The 19963-nt window shown below is 48.0% G+C and overlaps 1 protein-coding gene across 17 annotated transcripts in view; it reads right to left on the bottom strand.

Annotated features, from left to right (window-relative positions):
• The window catches only part of WDR20 (WD repeat domain 20), a 62186-nt gene that overhangs the window by 7830 nt on the left and 34393 nt on the right, over window positions 1–19963 (bottom strand). For 4 of the 17 annotated variants that reach the window (XM_038545761.1, XM_038545760.1, XM_038545769.1 and 1 more), the window contains exons 2-3: window positions 14304–14486; window positions 1143–2402 (exon numbers count right to left, since the gene is read on the bottom strand). The exons of 1 other annotated variant lie outside the window; for it this stretch is intronic. In XM_038545761.1, coding sequence (XP_038401689.1) covers window positions 1143–2402; window positions 14304–14486 — 1443 coding nt within the window. Of the gene's footprint in view, window positions 1–1142; window positions 2403–2424; window positions 3070–14303; window positions 14487–15858; window positions 15911–19963 lie in introns of those variants that run through there. 12 more of the 17 variants (XM_038545762.1, XM_038545763.1, XM_038545767.1 and 9 more) reach the window with 12 other exon arrangements.

Genomic DNA, 19963 nt, shown 5'->3' with positions numbered 1-19963 from the left:
GCAGGCGGCTGAGAGGCCAGCAGTGAGACACGCCGGGTGGAAGCCACCAAGGACGGAGCCCGAGCGGGATCACGGCAGCCACCCCGGGATGAGAAGTCTGGGCAGGAAAACAAAACCCAAACCAGGGCAACCTCGGGAAGCATGTTGACCCTCGGGGAGCCTGTCAGTCTTTACAAAACAAGGCCTCTGTCCTGGGCCTTCCTGACCAAAAACAACAGCAACAAGAACAGCAACAACAACAACAGCAACAACAAAAAACCCCACAGAAAACCACCAAAGAAACCAAAACCTCCTTTCCCTTGTTGGAAAAAAAAAACATAAGCGAAGCGCATCCAACACAAAAGGTCTTGGCTTATGTGGCAAGAGGCACTTCTGACAAGCGCTGCTGGCGGTTCGGCCGCGGCTCCGGGAGCTGTCCAGGCTCCGAGGAATGTGGGTGTTTATTCAGTGCACAGAATCTCAATCAAAGTGCTACAAACTGCTTCTTTGAAAAAAGATGTTTATTAAACAATTTTAATTGTCATAAAATGACTAAAATGGGTTTTAAAAATTAAGGCTCTTCTCTTTCTGTGGATTGCCAGAACAATGTAAAAATAATATCAATCAACCCTGCTGAATGCTTTGTTCCTAAAGTTAAATTTCATAGATTCCTAAACATTTTATGACTAAGATAAAAACCGGACTATAAATGACAGTTAATGGCCGTCTGCACTGAACACGCTCTGATCAGGTGTACAACATCCTAATTGAGTAGTTAAGCAAAAATATTCCAGTTAAAGCAGAAATTTTAATTTTAGCATTTTAAAGTCATTGTTTTCCCACACTGTCATGATTTTCCTAAAGTCGAAATAGTCTAATACAGGAGCGCTAACCTTGGGACTCTATATACTCCCAGGAGGGTGACTGACTTGGCTGGCAATTAGTTTGATTATATTTTTTTAAACGTTCTAAGTTGAATTATCAAATGATTCAGAATTACATGGCATGCAGTATCCAAAATTATGGCTCTGATGCATTTAGATTTACATTAAGAGTAAGAAGTGCCATTCACATTCATTGTACACCCCGCCCCTCCCACAAGAAAAAAAATCACTACCTATTCAAGTTCTAGATCTGGTGCAGCATTAAGGGTTAAAACTTACCACTTTACCAGGCCTTCCCCATGTGCAAATAAATCCCTCCTGACAAGCAGTGACTATACAGTCTTCAAGAAAAATTAACACAGTCAGTCTTTCGTGTGCTATCTTTTTACAGATGAGCGGCTCTAACAAGGGGACGTCTTCCATCCGAGGACACAGGGGCGTCCCCAGAGTCTTTGCTGGGTCCGTTTTGGTTTTAGTAACCAGGTTCAGTTTGTCACTGCTCTTGCTGGAAATGTGTCCCATGCTGTGGTTTCGCTTGTGGTCCTTCTCGTGGTGCCTGTCCTTCCGGTCGTGCAGGGAGAGCGTCGCAAATTTGCTGACCCCAGAAGCGACGGCCCCGTCAGCGACGCTGCTCTTGCTGCCGGCGCTGGAGACGGTGGAGTGTGGCAGGCTGTTGGAGCGGGGCAGGGGCGGGGGTGCGGAGTTGCCCGGTGTCGTGACGCTGTTCCCGGTGCTACCGGCGGGCGGGCTCGTGGCATTCATGACATTGGTGTGTGTCCTTGCTCTTGAAAGGGGCTGGTGAGGGAAAAGGATGTCTTCCGTGAGGTCCCAGAGGCAGAGCTGTGTGTCCTGGCCCACGGAGCCAAACCGGTATGTAACGCTGACGGGGCGGCTCTCAGCAGAGTTCCGTTTGGATAGCCGGGACTGCGTGCTGTTCGCCCGGTCTCGGCCAAAATGAAGAAGGTCCTGGAAGTCCTCGTCGCTGCCACTAAACTCCATTGGGTCGCTCTCTTCCACGCTCGTGGTATAGGGGTCGAATGCCACGACGCTGACCCAGGATTTGTGCCCGTGGCCTCGAGCTATCACTCGGCAGTCCACAAAAGACCAGACCGTCACCAGGTCGTCCTCGCCGCCCGTCACGATGTACTTGCCATCCGGGCTCCAGCACACACACAACAAGCCTCCGAAGTAGCTCTTCATCGTACCGTGCAACTCCACCGAGTCAAAGTTGAACACGCGCAGAAACCCATCCTGGCTCACGCATGCCAAGAACTTGCCATCTGGGGAGAAAGCAAACTCGTTGAGGGCCCCCTCGCCCACCGTCCACTTAAGGAGAGGGTTCCTCGTGGATTTGCTCTTGCAAGTGTGTACGGCAAAGCTCTCACCCTGCTTCAGAAGCTGGTAGTGGGGGGCTGTGGTGCCACAAGTGTGCTCCACATTATACAAGTACATGTTCCCACTCGCATGGGCTACTAGGAAAAGGCTTTCCGAACCGGGAACCCATTTGACACAGGTTACGCGTGACTTGTCTATTAGTCTCTGTGAAGACAAAGGAGAACAAGTTATCACAATGGAGAAGCTTTAAAGGTCTACTTTTCCAGCAAGAAACTTGTCTGCTTCTCGGTGAGAAGGGAAGAGTCCATCCGGGCACTGCACACTCTATCCCGTGGTCAGCCAAACCAGCGAAGAGCATTTGGGCCCCTTGTAGAATTATTTCTAGAATTGCACTTGGGTGTTAGGTCACTGGCTTTCGCTGAGGGAGTCAGTCATTCAACCAACACTGTTGAGAGCCTACCACGTGCCAGACACTGTACCAGGCGCTGGGACACACTGGTGAGAGGGCCAGCCCTCGGGCCACTTTCACTTCTTACGCTAGGAGCATCTGAATCTGTGATTCACCGCACCCACACACAGCATCCTCTCTACGAAGACCCCCGGGGGAAATCTCGCAGTCCTCACAGCCGGGAGAGCTATGCCTCCCAGTTTCTCTGCATTTTATCGTCATGTAAGTCATGTGCCGACTACACCTGCCCCTCTGCTTGGGCTGCTCCAGGGTCGGGGGGAGGCAACGTGCAGCCACTGGCAGCAGCACACAGGACTTCAACGCACACTCGCTGGGCTCTACCTCAGCTCTGGCTTCACTGAAACTTCCTCACTCAGATTTGCTGTCCTGTGTGCATCTTTATAAGCAATTTCTCCAAATCTTCTTTGGAACAAGGTGGTGTTTAAAGAAATAAACAGATGATTAATTCAGGAGTATGTGCCTAATCACTGCCGCTCCACTCACTGCTAATTTCTGGTCCACTGACCAGCTGTTCCTTTAACTCGCAAAGATCAGGAGTGCTGCCTTTAAAACCCAAAGAACAAAAGGCCAAAGTAAAAACCACCCAAAGGCAGAAGTGTGCTTCCCTGCTTGCGGACCTTGCCGTGGGGCTTGCTGGCACAGCAGCTTCCACATGGGTGCCCCTCTCCATCTTCCAAATCACATCACCAGAAACTATCCAGAAGTTCCCAAGACTCCCAAGATTTTACAAACTCCTCCTACCAAACGTTCTCCACGGCCATCTCCCCGGGAGCCAGGTGCCTCAGGAGCCCGGCAGGCTCCGGGTGCGTTAAACACTCCCACTTCCCCTAACTGGTTGGGATTCCTGGCCCGAGCCTCAGAGGGCCCTGGGGCACGGATGTGATCCTCCCTGCCCCACGGTAGGCTTTGCACACATATGCTGCGTGTGCTACAACTTTACAGAAAACCACATGAAAAGAACATGAAGTCACTTGGGTTTTTTTTTCAGAGAAGCGATGAATGAACTGTGCAGGCTGTTGCAGAATACTAGGCCCCGGGGCTGGGGAAGAGAAAGGAGGCCAGCCCCACACAGCACGCAGGGCCCAGGGTGCAGGGGAGGGGTGGGCACTCAGCAGGCGACACTGCTTCTTGCCCCCCGCAGTGTGGGAGCCACAGGGCAGCACCACTGGCCCTCTGAAGAGAGACACACGAGCTGGCCTTGGGAACACAACCGTTTTCATCCCCTGCCTCCTTCCCTTCCTACCTCTAAAAGGCATCTGACCTACACCAATGCCAACAACCTGAAAGCCCAGCGACCACTCTGGCATGAGGCCTTCACTGCTTCTTCCTAAGAGGTTACAGAGGTAACTTGCAAGGCCAGGTTGGAGGTTTCATCTTGGGGGGGCCCACCCCCATCCCTCAGACCTTGCTGCCCCTGCAGGCCTCAGGCCACCATGGCTCACCCCCATGCGGGGCAGCCTTGTCAGGTGGCTCCAGCGCTAACTTGGACTGGCCGCCAGGCTGCCATCCTTCCCCCAGCACTGTGGCTCTTGGCTCCTGCACCTTTACATGTCACCACAACCACACAGATGGCGGTCTTACCAACAAAACACTACTGCCACTCTACCCTGTGGAAATTTTTAAGGACAAACATAACTTTCAGCACTATGCTTAGGAGAAAAATTTATTTTTTGGCTTAGAGACACGACAAAAATAATTCCATTAGAACTCAAAATTGTAATACTGTCAAGTAAATGTAGTATTGCTCTGCAGCTGTGAGGCATGAAGACAAAGAATTACAGCACTGCTGTTACCATAAATGTTACTGGGACCACAAAACACACTTAGAGACTTCATTCCCTATTAAAAGGTGCCTCGAGACGACCGTAAGTAGATACATGGAAGTAACTTATGGACAAGCACAAGCCTCCCCTCCTGGGCCCCCAGCCCGGCAACCAAGCACACAGCAGTCACACTGTGGCATCTGGGCACCGGGTCCAGCTGTGTAGGCGACTGCAAACCCAAACAAGCACAGGCCCCTGGACCCGGCTCTGACATGGAAGGGGCCTTTCCTGACAGGTCGTGCTCTCTGATGTGGGGAAAGCATCTGCCTCGAGTGGTGGTACCCAGGTCTCCCCCAGGTCTGGGGCATGAGGCACACATACTGGGAAGGCAGTGCTCACTTCCCATCGGAGGCTCTACTCCGTGTGCCAGGCACTGGGTAAAGCACTCTGCACACATGTTTCTTAACCTCAGTAGGACCCTATAAGGCCAGCTTTTGTTTTGTCTGAATAGGGCAATCTATTAATAATTCACATAAAAGTGTGCAGTAGAGAGTGCATTCACATCCCTCTCCTCTGTTGCAGGTCACCTGTCCCCAGGTCACTGGCATTCAGCTTCCTGTTTCTCTCTCCACAGTGTCTCCATCCATGCACAAGGCAGATGCGGATCCAAATCCACCCACCCTCCTTTCTTCACACCAGAGAGCACACGAGGCACTGGGCGCCCTCCTGCTCCACTCAGGTGTCTGTGCTGGTACCAAGACAGCCTCCCCATTCATTTCTAAAGTGCAGAGTATTCAAAGTCCCCACTGATGGACATTTACATGGCAACGAATGACCTGGCACACATGGCAGTTTTCGTGTGTATGAGAACACCCACAGGATGAATATCCAATAACATAGCTGGGTCGAAACATATATAGGTCTATAATTTTTATAGACATTGCCAAATAACCTCCCACAGAGGACAGAACGCTATATTCTCATCAGCAATGTAAGAGCACCCGCTTCCCCATAGGAAGGTCAATATGATCACTGCATTACCACCAGGAAACAGAGGTTCGGAGAGCCAAGAAACCTGCCGGCAGCCCCACTCACTCACCCGCACGCTTGCTCATCATTCCTTCATTCTTTATCAATGCATTCATGCCAGGTGCTGAAATAGCTCTGATTAAAACAGACAGGCATTCATGTCCAAGTGGGAGGAGAGGACAGTAAAACCTGCAAGATCTGAGGGTGACGAGAGCTGCGGAGAAAAACAAACCAGAGGGAGGAGACCCAGTGCTGATGGAGAGGAGGCTGGAGCACCTTCCATCTCAGGCAGGAGGGCCTAGCAAGACTCCTCCAGCGGCGAGGGCGGGCTAAGGCTGAAAGCACACAGAGGTAGGCCGAGAGCATGTGGCGAGCACAGAGGGAACCACAGCAGCGAGGTGCTGAGGTGGGAGCAAACCCAGCAATGGCCATCACACTGAAAGAAGGGAGCCAGAGCAGAGGGAAGACTGGGCCAGGGGCACTGCCCCGTCCTACGCCTCGACAAACACAGACCGAGGCCAGGGCCACTCACATCGGTTCTCAGCAACAGGACACAGGCCTACCTCAGACCCTGAGCCAGGGCAGGAGGCACAACTCCAGGGCAGCTAGGAGAGATTCACGGAATTTAAACGACTCTGGTTATTATTTGGTTTGGGTTTAACAAAAAAGGAAGAGAAAAGAAAGCATTTCACTCTTGTCTTTCTAATTAAGAAACAAATACCTGGAACATTTTATTCAATAAATATAAAGAACAAAGCCCAGTTTCTACACCATAAAGGTATATTTCTGTTGCTGAAAATGTCTAGTAAAAAAGTAAAGAATCTCAGTGCTCCTCGTTAAATAACGGGATGACCCCATTAGGCTTGAATACCCAGTACCATTAATGGCGCCCTGAGCTGGATGAGCACAGTGATAAAACTACCTCAGCAGATCCCTGGCCCCTCTGAGGAGCTCCTGAGCAGGGCTGGGGTGGGAGTGGCTGAGAGAGGCAGGGGTGGGAAGGGCTGTGCTGGAGAGCAGCTCAGGACAGAGCAGTCTGGGCAGACAGGGGATGTGGGGGATGTGCACAGCACCTGTTCTGGATGGAGCGCCTAAGAGGAGGCAGGGAATTAGGCCTGGAATTGTGAGCTGGGGTTCAGGACAGCAAAGTCTCAGGCTAAGGGGACTTTGGGCCGTGACCCTGAAGCCCTGGGCCATCCAATCGCACAGCCCTGAGTACTTGAAATGTGCCTGAAGTAAGATGTGCTTTCTGTGTAAAATATACACTGGAGTCTGAAGATGTGAAAAAGTATGGAAGCGATCTCATTCATAATTTCATACTACGTATATGTTGAAACAATATTTTGGTTATATAGAGAAAACAATCTTTTTTTTTTTTAATTTTTATTTATTTATGATAGTCACACACAGAGAGAGAGAGAGAGAGAGAGAGGCAGAGACATAGGCAGAAGGAGAAGCAGGCTCCATGCACCGGGAGCCCGACGTGGGATTCGATCCCGGGTCTCCAGGATCGCGCCCTGGGCCAAAGGCAGGCGCCAAACCGCTGCGCCACCCAGGGATCCCGAGAAAACAATCTTAATTTCACCCATTTTTTGCTTATTTAATGTGCTGTTAGAAAATTTAAGATTGCATGTGTGGCTCATGCTGTATTTCTACTGGTGGTGTGGCTGCGCAGTCAGGGAGTTCAGGCTCCTGGGAGGTGCGGGGGAGTGACAGAATGAAGAGAAAATCCCTCCGGCAGAAGGTACAGAATGGATGGAGGTGGGGCAGGTGGGGCAGCCACCAGTTAAGAGGCTGTGACAATCGTGTGTGGACAGAAAGGTCTCAAACTTGACCATGGCAAGATGGGCTGTTCACAACGATGAGGTGGGGAGTAGGAGGTGGGGGTGGGGAAGGGCATGTGAATTCTTCTGGGCCTGGAGACTGAAGGACTGCCACACACAGAGAAGTCTGGGGGTGGGATTATGCTGGGGAGAAATCCAAGTGTCCTCATCCAGGAGATGGGGAACCAGCTGAGAACAGTGAGAGCCAGATCTGTGACCTCCTAAGACCCCCAAGGAAGGGACAGCATGGAAGAAAAGGACACTGTGACCCTCCACTCACAGGGAGCAGGACAAAAATCAGCCAGGCCGAAGGAAAATCCAAGGAAAACCCCGACGGAAGGAAGGAGCTAATGCTGAGTGAAGGAGCTAATGCTGAGGAAGGAGCTAATGCTGAGTGGCCTCTACAGGCCAGGAGCTCAGAGGCATCAAGCTGCCCTCCCCTTCTCCTAGGTTGCCTCAGCCTACACACCAGGATGTGAGGGTCTCCAGGGGTCAGTGACCCCAGCAGGGCCCAGGCAGGCAAAACAGGAGCAGGGAGGCTTCCTTAGGAGAGCTGAGGAGCAAATCTGAGGGGGGAGGGCAGGAGAAGAAAGCTGAGGGGACACCTCACTGGTGGAGGGGAGCACCAAAAGGGGGATGGAGCCGGGCCAGTGCTCTGGGAGGGGGAAAGGGCAGGGAGGTAGCTGAGGAGGTTCAGTAGCTAAAATACTCTCTGTAAGGTCACCTGGCTCAGCCACTGGGCTTCCATTAAAGAGTCAAATTCCAAAATGCTCTGAGCCAATTTCTATAATCACTTTTGTAAAAACCAAACACAAACTTGAGATCCGGTCTGCCATCTCTGCATGTCATGGAAATGGGCTCCCACACCCACTGGGCCTCTCACTAATGTACACCAGCAGCCCCACACAATCCCCACTTGAATTCCAAAGAAACTGTCCCTTTGCTGATACAGATCTGGTAAAAATCTAACATTAAAACTACCATCACTAATGGCATTGAGATAAGATTTTTCTAACTATAATAAACTAGTTAGGGGAATCCCTGGGTGGCTCAACGGTTTAGCGCCTGCCTTTGGCCCAGGGCGTGATCTGGAGTCCCGGGATCGAGTCCCACGTCGGGCTCCGGCATGGAGCCTGCTTCTCCCTCTGCCTGTGTCTCTGCCTCTCGCTCTCTCTGTGTCTCTCTCTATCATCAATCTTTGAAAAAAAATAAACTAGTTAAAAGGAAGGAAGAATAAAAATAAATCTATAATCATGTTAAAGTGTCACTGCTAAGACGAAACTTTCTAAAGCACTTAGTTGTCTTGTTTACTTTTTATTTTGGGGGAAGGAGTGACAGGGAGAGAGAACCTCAAGTAGATTCTCTGCTGAGCACAGAGCTCAACCCGGGGCTTGAACTTAAAACCATGAGATCGTGACCTGAGCCAAAACCAAGTCGGATGCTCAAATGACTGAGCCACCCAGGCGCCCCTTGTCTTTTTATTTTTTGTAGAATCTACTACTACCAACATGACAAGCAGCAAAAAATTATCTGGGGAGCAGTGGGTATGCATTTTGTAATGCAGGTATTATTTTGCAACAAAAATACTAAAGCAAACAATTCAAAACCACAGCTAGGGGGCGAGGGTGGGGGGAGCCATAATGTAGCCACAGGCAAAACTGGTGACCAAGGTCTTTGCTTATATAAACGCATTTAAAGAGAGCTGCTTCCCTTCAGTGTGAGGAAAGAGTATTTCAAAGCCACATAAAAGAAGATCAAATGCCATTTTACGATGCTAAAACTTTAAGGAGTCCAGCATTACATGCTCCTTTCCTTCCTTTGATTAAAAAAGCAACAACAAAAAACTAACAAAATGCCAATAACCACTCTTTTATCCCAGAACTGGACAGAGGATGACACAGCTGGGTCTGGCTCTTCCGCCCGAGGGCTCTCAGCACCAGGAAGGAGAGGAAAGATGCAGCCTGGGGCCCTTCAAGACATCAGATGAGGACCCATCCAGTGTGATGGCCCCAGGCTTGCAACCCGCCAGAGGGAAAAGAGTCAAGAGCAGAGGGTCTCCTTACCTGTCAGTAATGAAAGCAGCCACAACAACAAGTACATCTTAGATTTTACATCTTACCCAACAATCAAAACATACTTGAAAGTCTTTGAAGTTACTATTCTATGGATACAACCCAGAAATAATGAGAATTTCTACAAATAATAAGTCTGAGTTCATCATCTAGAAACTGTCCCTTTATAATTTCCCCTCCCCAGTACTCCAGAACCCCTGGTGGTAAACAGTGAGCTCCTCACACGAGGTCCTTCACACAAGGCAACTGACCGGCCGGGGACGGGGGTGGGGGGGGGGTGGGGGGGGTGGTCTCCTTCCCAGGGAGCTTGCAATTGCAAAGTGAAAGTGTGCTCCTTGGGCTGGGAGCTCATGGGATGTGCCCACATACACCCAGCAGAGGCCCCTGGACACAGTACATATAGAATGCTGCAGACATACCCTGGATCCACTAGAGAAAGCAGACACTCAGGGGACCTGTGGGCGTCACCCCCAGGGAGGCTGGAAAGGACCAGGCACTTCCTTCCTTCTGGACTGAACAAGTACGACAGACAGCCAGGCTCCGCAGCATGACAAGGACACCTGGGCAGTGGGGCATGAAGGGAGCAGGGCTCATCTCTCTCACTCTGCTGGCCAGACCAGGAGGAAGAGGTCACAGGACCTCTGATGGAACATGTGAACATACCAGTCTCACCTCATTAAAAAAGTAAAAACTACAAAGACAATAACGCCAACAGTGAGCACCGGGGTGATGTTTTCCCATCTTTATACATCTATAAAGCATTAAAAAAAATTTTTTTTTAAATTTTTTAGTTACTGGAGGGGGAAAAAAGTCACCTTTTAAGATATACTCAATTCCCAGATATTTCTATCTATCTTTAATGTCGTGGATTTCTGGACTCTAATTCCATCCATCCATCAAGCCACACAAGCATCTGCCATATTTTCATGGGCCAAGAACCCGTACAAGGGAAGCAAAAGTGGAAATCGGTACTGGGGTGTGTGTGCACGTGTACATGTGTATGACAGGCAGCAGAGAGAAGCACTCAGGTGAGCACTCGGGACCAATGAGATAAGCAGTTAGCCCCCCCTCCCCCAAGCTTTACACACGGGCACTCTCTGCCTGGGCTGTCCTGGACACCTACTGGCTTCTCCTTCAAAACTGCTGGTATCTCCCCTTCCAAGGAGCCCTTCTTTCCACCCCTGAATGGAAGGTGCTCCGTGGGCTTCCCCTCTTTCTGCAAACTGCAGAACAGCCAAGGGTTCATGCTCTCAGACCTTTGCTCAACAATGTCCGTCCTCACCGCTCTTTCCAGGTGGGGTGGGGGTGGGAGCAGGGAGGCATCCAGGCTCAAGTGTTCTGAGCCACTAGGCTGAGTCCCTAAGTTGCAGGGAATAAAGTGCCCTGTGGAGGCCACATGACGAGCAGGCCAGAGTGTTGGGGGGACAGTAAGAGCCTGGTAGTCTTCTTTGCTCTCACTACACTTTCTCCGCAGATCTTTCGTCTGATCTCAGGGAGGTGATGACTATTTACATGCCGAATTCCTGCATTTTCATCCCTGGTTTTGGGCTCCAGGTCCATGTATCTAACATCTACCAGCCTTTGAAGCTTGTCAAGTACAGAATTGAACTCTGATCTTTCCCTCCACTCCCCAAACCTACTCCTTCTTCAGTCTTCCCCAGTGTGGAAGGGACAGCCAGAAACCTACCAGTGTTCATGCCTCTCTCCAATTCAATCTCCGAGCAGTAGCCAGGGAATTTTCAAAAACACCAGCCTGACCTTGTGCTCCTGCTTCCTTCTGTGGGAATCGCACGCCTCAGCCAAGAGGCAACAGCTGGGCGCCACCCTAAGTGGCACCACACTCCGGTCTCACAGCCTCCTGGTACACCACCCTCCCCGGGTCCATGGCCCCCTCTCCATTCTCCTGGTCTCAGCTTCTTTCCTACTCAAGGCCTTTACCTGCTCTCCCTTCTGGGAAACTCTCCATCTCAAGCTGTTCCATGGCTGGCCGCCTCCTCAGGGGAGGTTCCAGCTAGAGCACAGCAACTACTTCATGAAATGTCCTCCACCACCCCTGTGCCTCTCCCTGCCCGCCCCCCCGCCCCCGCCCCGGCCTCTGCCTCCTCAACTGGCACATGTCACCATTTGCCCCAAGCGTGTGTGAGGGGTGCTACTGTTTACATATCTACCCCTCTCTCAGCAGGTATCTACAGGGCAGGCTCGAGTAGGCACACAGAAGGTAACCAAGGTCTGTTGCCTGGATGAGACATGGTCGCTGCTCTCGTTCAAGCCCTCAGCCCTCACACAAACAGGCACCAGCCTCCTCACTTGTCACCCTGCTACTCTCTCTCCATTCTGACCCACCCTCCACAAGCACTGACAAGCACTCTAAAGGACACACTTGACACGGTCACTCTCTTGATCAGAAGCCCAAAACTACCTTTACAGCCTCCAGCGTCAGATCCAAGCCTCTCAGCATGTCAGGGCATTTACAGTCTGGTTCCGACGGCGCACCCGCTGGCTCCGCCTCCCACCTCTCTGAGGCCTACCTGCTGCCATGATCATGCCTGGCCACCCAACACTCCTCTGCATACCAAGCAGTTTGCTTCAGCTCTGAGAGCCTCTCTCACCCTTCCCCAATTCCTGTGCATCTTTCAAGACCCAGATTAAGTGTCACCTTCTGGAAATCTCAGACTTCCTCCATCAAACTTAACTTCTGCTTTATGGTATTTGATACACACTGAAGAATACAGTTAACACATATCCTCTGGCACTTTGCTCCTGACACCCTGATAACATGCCCCAGTACCCTATCCATCTGCCTTACTAAACTGTGAGCTCCTAGGAACACAGAGGCCCAGCCATCTGGCGACCACATGTGGTGGGGCTTACAGTCTGTGAAAGTAATTTCAGTTCCACCTCTGTAGTCAACGTACTACCTGCCTGGACAATTCACTTACCTTCTCTTTGACTATTTCCTCATCTGTGAGATGCTAACAGCTACTCACCCAACCATGAAGAGGACAAATATTAAACACTCTGAAACCGCTAACTCTCATACCAATGCAAAGCATGGCGTGATGATGGCTTTCACCACCATTCCTGGCACTCTTGGAGAAACAAACCTCTAATGACCCTTGCTCTTACACATCCTGACCAAAATCTGATGAAAATCGTATCCACACAGCCAAAGAATTTCCTTACTGTGAAAGCCTCATGCTATAAGTGCCAAGCTGGAATTTAACCATACACAGCCCTAGTATGGTGAACAGACATTTTTCAAATAAAATATAAGACAAGTATGAAACCGCTCATGCTTGAATCACCAAGTGAGGAGCTGCTTCCTAGCCTGCAATCCCTACTGCTGTCCAGAGCAAGAGACAGATCTGGCTGATGCATCTGAGCACTCTCAGAGCCCCAAGACTCCTGCCTCCCCCATGATGACACACAAGCCCCTCTTGTTCTCAAAGTGGCATTCTGTGCCATCCTCAGCGGGAGGAGCCTCCTGATCTCATTTGCCAATAGCCCTTCCTCCTCAACAACATGCCCCCTACCTGAATACAAACAAAATCCCACAATGACTCCAAATTCAGTTTCTGGTGACAATGCAAAGAGTGGTTGCTCCCCCACAACCACCACCAGGAGGGGAGAAAAAAATCATTCAGCTACCAGGAAATCACTTCCTCAGATGTTATTAATAAAACATTTAGGTAAATAAAAGTTTTCTGCTTCAGACTTATTTTTAACAGAAAATGGGATAAATACTTCTCTTCTAGAGTTTTGTCAATCCACATGGCAAGTTCTGTTTCCTGTCAACCCAGTTGAAACTAGAAAAGGAGATGGCCTGGTTCAAGAGATCTCACCAAATCCATTGGCAATGCCAAACAGAAGCATTGTGGATGGGGACCAGCTGTGTGTGGACAGTGTGGGCCAGGACACTGCAAAAGAATCCACATTTTAACTGCAATCTGTCAACTTGAATATTATTGCCCCCCCACCAAATTATTTCTTATAAACCAGAACCTATAATGCACTTCTATTTCAAGCTTATAACATCAAAACCAGGAAACAGCAAAAAACCATGTGTCCTTCCTAAGAGAGGGGTCCTATGTAACCTGACTCTTGTCACATCAGGGTCGAGGTCACAAGTCAACCCTGGGGCCCTGGGCTTCTAGACTGGCAAGCCCCTTACAACTTTTCCATTTGCTGAGAAAGTCACACTGAAACAGAGAAGTGAGAACACTGAATCTACAAATGGCAATTCTGCGGCCGAAAAGCACCCCCGACAGCTTTACCATACACCATCTATGTGGCAACTGTTACGTGCCACATCTAACAGTTCTGACCTGTTCCTGAACACACAGCTCACATAGCTCAGGCTCCTTCCAGAACAAAACTGGAGACGCTAGAAATCAAACACATGCTATAAGACTAGCAAAAGCTACGTCCTGTGATCCATCTTTAAATGCCAGCATTTCAAATATGTCAAAGGTGATGTTACAGCAAATATCTCTAAGAGAAAGAAAGCTACTCTTTAGCCAAACACCTGTCAAATGGAGACACAAAAGACTGAGCTACAATTTAAGTGGCCTAAGGAAATATTATCAAGTTCTTCAATCTGCATGAAATTTTCTGGTGATGTGAACAAGGTCCAGAATTCTGTATTTTCTTATTTAAGCTATAAATATCAAGTGACAGTTTTGTCCCTGTCTCCATTATAAAAGAGTTTTAAAGCACCTGCTAAAGGCAGCTGAGCACGCTCCATAAAAATTGCACAAAACAGTTCCCCCAAGGAAGAATAGATATGTCAACAAGTTAATCACCACATTTAAACGGGTAATACTAGGTAGGACAGTGAAAGAATGAAAAATGGGCTTTAGCTCGGCGTGTAAAATAAGGCCCACTGCCCTTGGTAAGAACGTATAAATTCTTAAAGGGATTCTTAACAGCTAAGACAGGGTGCTACTTACTTCCTCATTAAATAGTTTGCTAGTTTCTTTTTTGATTGGATCTATAAGCTGGACTTGGCCTGCGGAAAAGCCCACTAGGAGAGAGACACTTTCTGCTGTGGCTGTTAGGTGGTTGAAGTCATGACAAGTAGGCTGTGTTCCTTTGTATATCCTTTTATCTATTGGTTTACTCAAGTCAGCAGCCTGGAGGAGAAAGAGAAAAATACATACGGTAAACAGCACATTGAGATGAGAAATCTAATAGTTACACTATTTTATACTCCATTACGATGTTCAATCTTAAAAACAAAGGTATTTAAATTTTTGTTTCAGTTTTCAGCATTTTGTAAAAGCACTTTCACATACATAAGCCAATTTGATATTGTCAAACTATTCATAATATAACTGTTACCTCCATGACTTATTCTTCAAATATCTTTAACATAAGCTCCTGGACTTCAGGAGGAAAACTTGAGATAACTAATTCAGTATTTGCAAAATGCATTCATTCCAAGCAATTTCTAACAGAGTACCTCTAACCACATAAAAACTCAGCTTGCAAATGTATCTACGGCATCTAAATGCTCACTGGTGAGTTACCTGTAGCCCAGGGGTTCTCAAAGTGTGGTCCCGAGACCATTGGTGGCAGCAGCAGCATCACCTGGAAACTCAGAAATGCAAACTCTCAAGCCCCACCCCACATCAAATGAATCTGAAACTACAGGGGTGGGCCTAGCAAGCCTTCCAGGTGATTCCGATGCTCACTCCAGATTTGAGAACCACTGCTGCAGCCAATTATAAGCAGGTGCCTTCTTAGTGGGTCCCGGTCCCTCTTCTGCATTAGCTTTCAGGTACCTTCACTTACTGAGGCCACACTCCAAAGTGCGTGACACGCATCATCTTTAAACCTTACAATGATCCCTCAAAGTAGAGAACGTTCCCCCATTTTGCAGATGAGAAAACAAGCTTAGGGAGGTTAAATAACTCGGCCACCATACCTACCTAAGTAAATAAGCAACTGGATGTGGAACCCAGGTCTGTTTGACCATAAAAGGGATGGGGAGAACACACACCCCAAAGTCAGAAGCAAATATTTCTGACTTGGGCCAAAAGTGATTTTTCAATCTGCCTCCCCCTAAATCCCTAAAGCAGGACTTTTTTCTTCATGAGAAATGTTCTGTGCAATCTAATGTGCTGGATTCACGTGGAAATTAAGGACACCACCCTCCAGTCTTAGTGGGAAGTCACAGGTGCAGACAACCAGGCTGCTGAGCCCATCCTCTGACACAACCACTGGGGCCACGGCTCTCGTTATCTGCTGACCAAACCCTGAGTTAGGTTCTGAAAATGTCTTTCCCCCAAAGAGGCCTGTGACATTGTGCCGAGGATTCTGTTTCATTTTCCAAATAACAAACACAAATACTGAGTAGAAAAGAGGAACTCAAAAATCACAGGCATCTTTGAGCAAACTCCAAACCCGAGCATTTGAAGTGTGGACCCGAGTGGAACAGGATCTCTGAGAGCCCAGGGCTGAGGAATGAAGATACATGCCATGCGGACACTCTCCCAGCCTCACCTCGGTTAAAACGGAGATGAGAATCTCTGTTCTACCAACCTCATGGGATTGTCTGGAGGATGAAATAAGAGAATATATACGTGAAAGAGGCTTGAAAAGTGTAATATAAAGCACGATACAAAACACAGGGAAGTCCTGACTTTGCAGCAAGGCGAAATGGGGCCAGTTCAGAAGGGAGTAAGTGCTGAGGCAGGCTGAAGGCTGTGCCCTGAGGAGGTATGAGGGAGCTTCAGGGGCCAGAGAAAGCCACCTCTGCCCCCTCCCGTTCCCCCACAGGGACAGGCCAGGGACAGGCCACCTGAGGGAAGCTGCTCCCAGGATGGGTCCTGAAAGCAGGGAAAAAGCAGCTAGACTAAGGGACCTTTAGCAAATAATTTCAGAGCAGAGAAGGTATTGGTAAATGTCAAAAGAGCCCAAGCTAGAAAAAGACATTGGCAGCTAGAGACAAAAACCAAATCTAAAATACATACAATTATTACATGATCTCTACACCAGCATATATCTGAGAATTTTTTTTAAAGTTTGCTTAGGGAATTTCCCCCTTAAAGAACATATCTAAAATTATGCACAAAACTATAAAAATCAATTCAAAGGCAAGACAAAAATTAGCAGAGAAAACAATATAAATTAAATGAGCAAAAGAACATCCAATGGTTTTCAGAAACAACAGAGGAAGTAAGCACATCCATTTTCCTGAATATTGTTACTAGGGTAGAGTTAAACTTACAGACCCCTCCCAGTAACTACATTAGCTCACTTCTTGGTATATTTACTATATATCCTGCCTAATAAGGAACTTTATTGAAAAGATGTCATCTGTAATTAGATTACATGTATTTTAAATGCCAATAGAAAGACTACTTTTACTCTTAAATCATGTAAATAGTCCCAAAACATCCTGCTTACTAATCTGCTTAACAACTTTCTTCCCAGACCAGGGCTCTCACAGTGTACCAGTCTGCGCCAGTCTACAGGCAAGATTAAGTACAGAGATGAGAATAAGCATTTAGAAACTTTTATGGCAATCGGACAGAGTAACTTTCTATTGACTCAATAATAAAAATTAGAATTTGTATTGTGCACCTCTATCATTTTGTTTCCCAGTATCTTTTTTTTAAAATTTTAATAAAGTAGCAGTCTAGACAGATGGAAAATTTTAACAATTGGTCCTTCAACACTGGTGAGAAGCACTGCCCTAGGAGGCACAAAAGTAAACCGAGGCCCAAGAAACACTCAGAATCTCTCTCATCTGGGGTGACTCCCTGTCCCCAACCCCCAACGGCACCAGCCTTACTAGAACAGCAAGCAACATGGCCCTTACAGCAAGCACAAACTACTATGAAGCCCTATGTGACTGCTAGGTATATGCCTGTAAGAAATTCGACTTCTGAGAAACCCATGGACTCCACCACAGGTCACTGAGCTATATGGAGCCCAACACCAGAGGGAGAAAGTCTGGTTACCAGTACCTGCCTTCATCTCGAGCAATGCCGTCATCTCTGACCCATTTTGTCCTCTTTCTTCTGCAACCAATCACCAAGTTCGATCTCTTTTCCTTTTTTTTTTAAAGATTTTATTTTATTTATTTTATTTATTCATAGAGACAGAGAGAGGCAGAGACACAGGCAGAGGGAGACGCAGGCACCACACAGAGAGCCTGACGTGGGACTCGATCCCAGGTCTCCAGGATCACGCCCTGGGCTGCAGGCGGCGCTAAACCGCTGCGCCACCGGGGCTGCCCCTCGATCTCTTTTCCTATTAATGTGTTGGTGTCCTATTTCTTCTTCCTCCTCTTCCTCTCTTCTTTGGGGGTGGAGGGGTGCCAACACAGACACTGAATTCACACACATTTTAGTAGCAGTAATAACCACCTGAACAGCCATGCCTCTTCTGCATGGTGTTGCTAGATGGCTTCCCAGGGAAAGGAAGTCAGGAGAAAGAACCCAGACTTTGGAGCCAGGCAGGCCTAGGTTCAAAGCCTGCCTTCCCTCTGGGAAGACGGGTGGCCTCAGGCAAAGTGCTCCACAGCAAGTGAGTGGTGAGGCCCACCAGGAATGGATCTATGAAGCACAGGGCGTGCAGATTCACCTGACTGGCAGCTACCATTGTTAATCTGTCCCTGTCATAGCTTCCTAATTTCCCTTACATTGGAGTGACACCGACTTCCACCTGTGGAGTGAAACATTTGCTGGGCACCAGTGGCTTCACATTCACATCTCTCACATCACAGTCCGCCCCCAAAATACCCTGCCTTGGGGACACTGATACCACTGGCCTGCCATCCTCTGGGGAGGGACAGGGAAGGGACTCAGTCCTTCAGGGCCCAGCCACCAGCCCTGGGCAGGCCCTCTGCGGGAGGGTGGCCCTACTGCTGGGGGGTGGGGTGGGGATTTTATCCAGTGGTTCAAGCCCCACCTCCAAAAAGCTTTTCCCAACCCCCGTTCTTTGGGTTGGCTCCTTTATCTCAATTCTCAAGTCCTTAATTTGTTCCACAAAATTTAGTATCTAATCGCTTATATGATTATAGTATTATGTCTATTATCAATTACAATAAAATTATAATTACTATAAAAAATTACAATAAAACTCCTTTAAGGAGCAGAACTTCTTTATTAAGTAATAACCACTGTATTATTCCACAAAATCAGCCTTTATGTTTCAGCTTTCTGGTGAATTCTGCATAGATGAGTTAGATCACTTGGAATTTTTTTTTAATGCATCTGCATCCTAATTATTGTTAATTACCTGAATTCTTAAACACGAATTTATAGTGGAATGTATTTTTAAAAAATCTTACCAATGTTAAGAATTAGATCACGTTTGGTTACTCAGCCCCAGCAGTGTCTGGTCTGTCACAAGTGCTGTCTTGAACAAATGAAACTCGAGTATTCCAAATTTTTCAGGGGTAAGATTAAATTGTATTTTATGCTCATTTGTTTCTGCATAAGAAGTTACTGATTGCAAATAATCTGTGTCTTGTTCGCAATAGAAAAATTTTAAATGATGATTTATAAATTCCTACCACAGACACAAGCTGGTTATCAAAATCCTTGATCAATAAGTACAAACAAAAATGTCATAAAGGTCTGCAAAAGAAGTCCTCTTATTCCAGCTCACTCTTCACCCCAGGCCCCCACCTGACCTACTGGAGAACGCCTCAGCAAAAGGAAAGCTCCCACAGGCTCAATGGGTCTGCTTGCACTGCCAGGGCCCCCGCACCCTGGCACAGCCCTTAGCAGAACTCAGAGAAGACATGTGGGCTTGTGCCAAGCCCCCTTCATGTGAACCTGCTACTTGACATTCCTGAATGCCTAGAAGCATCTGATGTGATACAGAAAATATCTCAGAAACACATCTTTTTGAAAATGCATGTCAGATTATGATATATGAGGGGGAGGGCAGTGTCAGTAATAAGGTGGGATTTTCCCTAAATTTTATATTTTCCTTCCCCATCTGAGAATCACTTCAGAGAGAACCAGTCGCATAGAACTTGTCAGAAAAGAGTCCATCCACCCATATCTACCCACATCCAACATGATGCTAGATTCATCTTCATGAAGCCTTAGGTCACTCTTCCATTTAAAACCTCCATGGCTGTGCCCTAACACTGGCTGAATTCCTCAGCTTGCACCCACAGGCCTTCCTAATATGGACCTCATCATCCCTTCTCCTTCACACGCATTTCCTCCAAAGGCACTTGTTCACATGCTGCCTGTGCTCTTTACTCTTTCTTGCCTTTCCTTACACTCTTTTCACTTCGGATACCTTCCTCATGCAGTTTCCAAACAAATTCTGTTCACGGCAGCACAAATGTCATGACTTCCTACTCTCACCTCTGGGAAGCATGCTTTTTAACCTGACCTTCACTGAGTGCCTATCACTAAGTGCCACATTTACTAGCTTTGACGTTAACTGTATTCCATATACTGTGAAAGTCCAGCTCCTTTTAAAAACAACAAAAAAAGTCAGGAGGCTGCTGAGTCACTGAAGGCCTGAGTGAATTAATCAAAAATAGTTGGAGCAGGGATCCCTGGGTGGCGCAGCGGTTTGGCGCCTGCCTTTGGCCCAGGGCGCGATCCTGGAGACCCGGGATCGAATCCCACGT

Source organism: Canis lupus, chromosome 8 (genome assembly GCF_011100685.1).
Source record: "Canis lupus familiaris isolate Mischka breed German Shepherd chromosome 8, alternate assembly UU_Cfam_GSD_1.0, whole genome shotgun sequence".
Lineage (NCBI taxonomy): Eukaryota > Metazoa > Chordata > Mammalia > Carnivora > Canidae > Canis > Canis lupus.
This window is presented reverse-complemented; position numbering and strand designations above follow the sequence as displayed.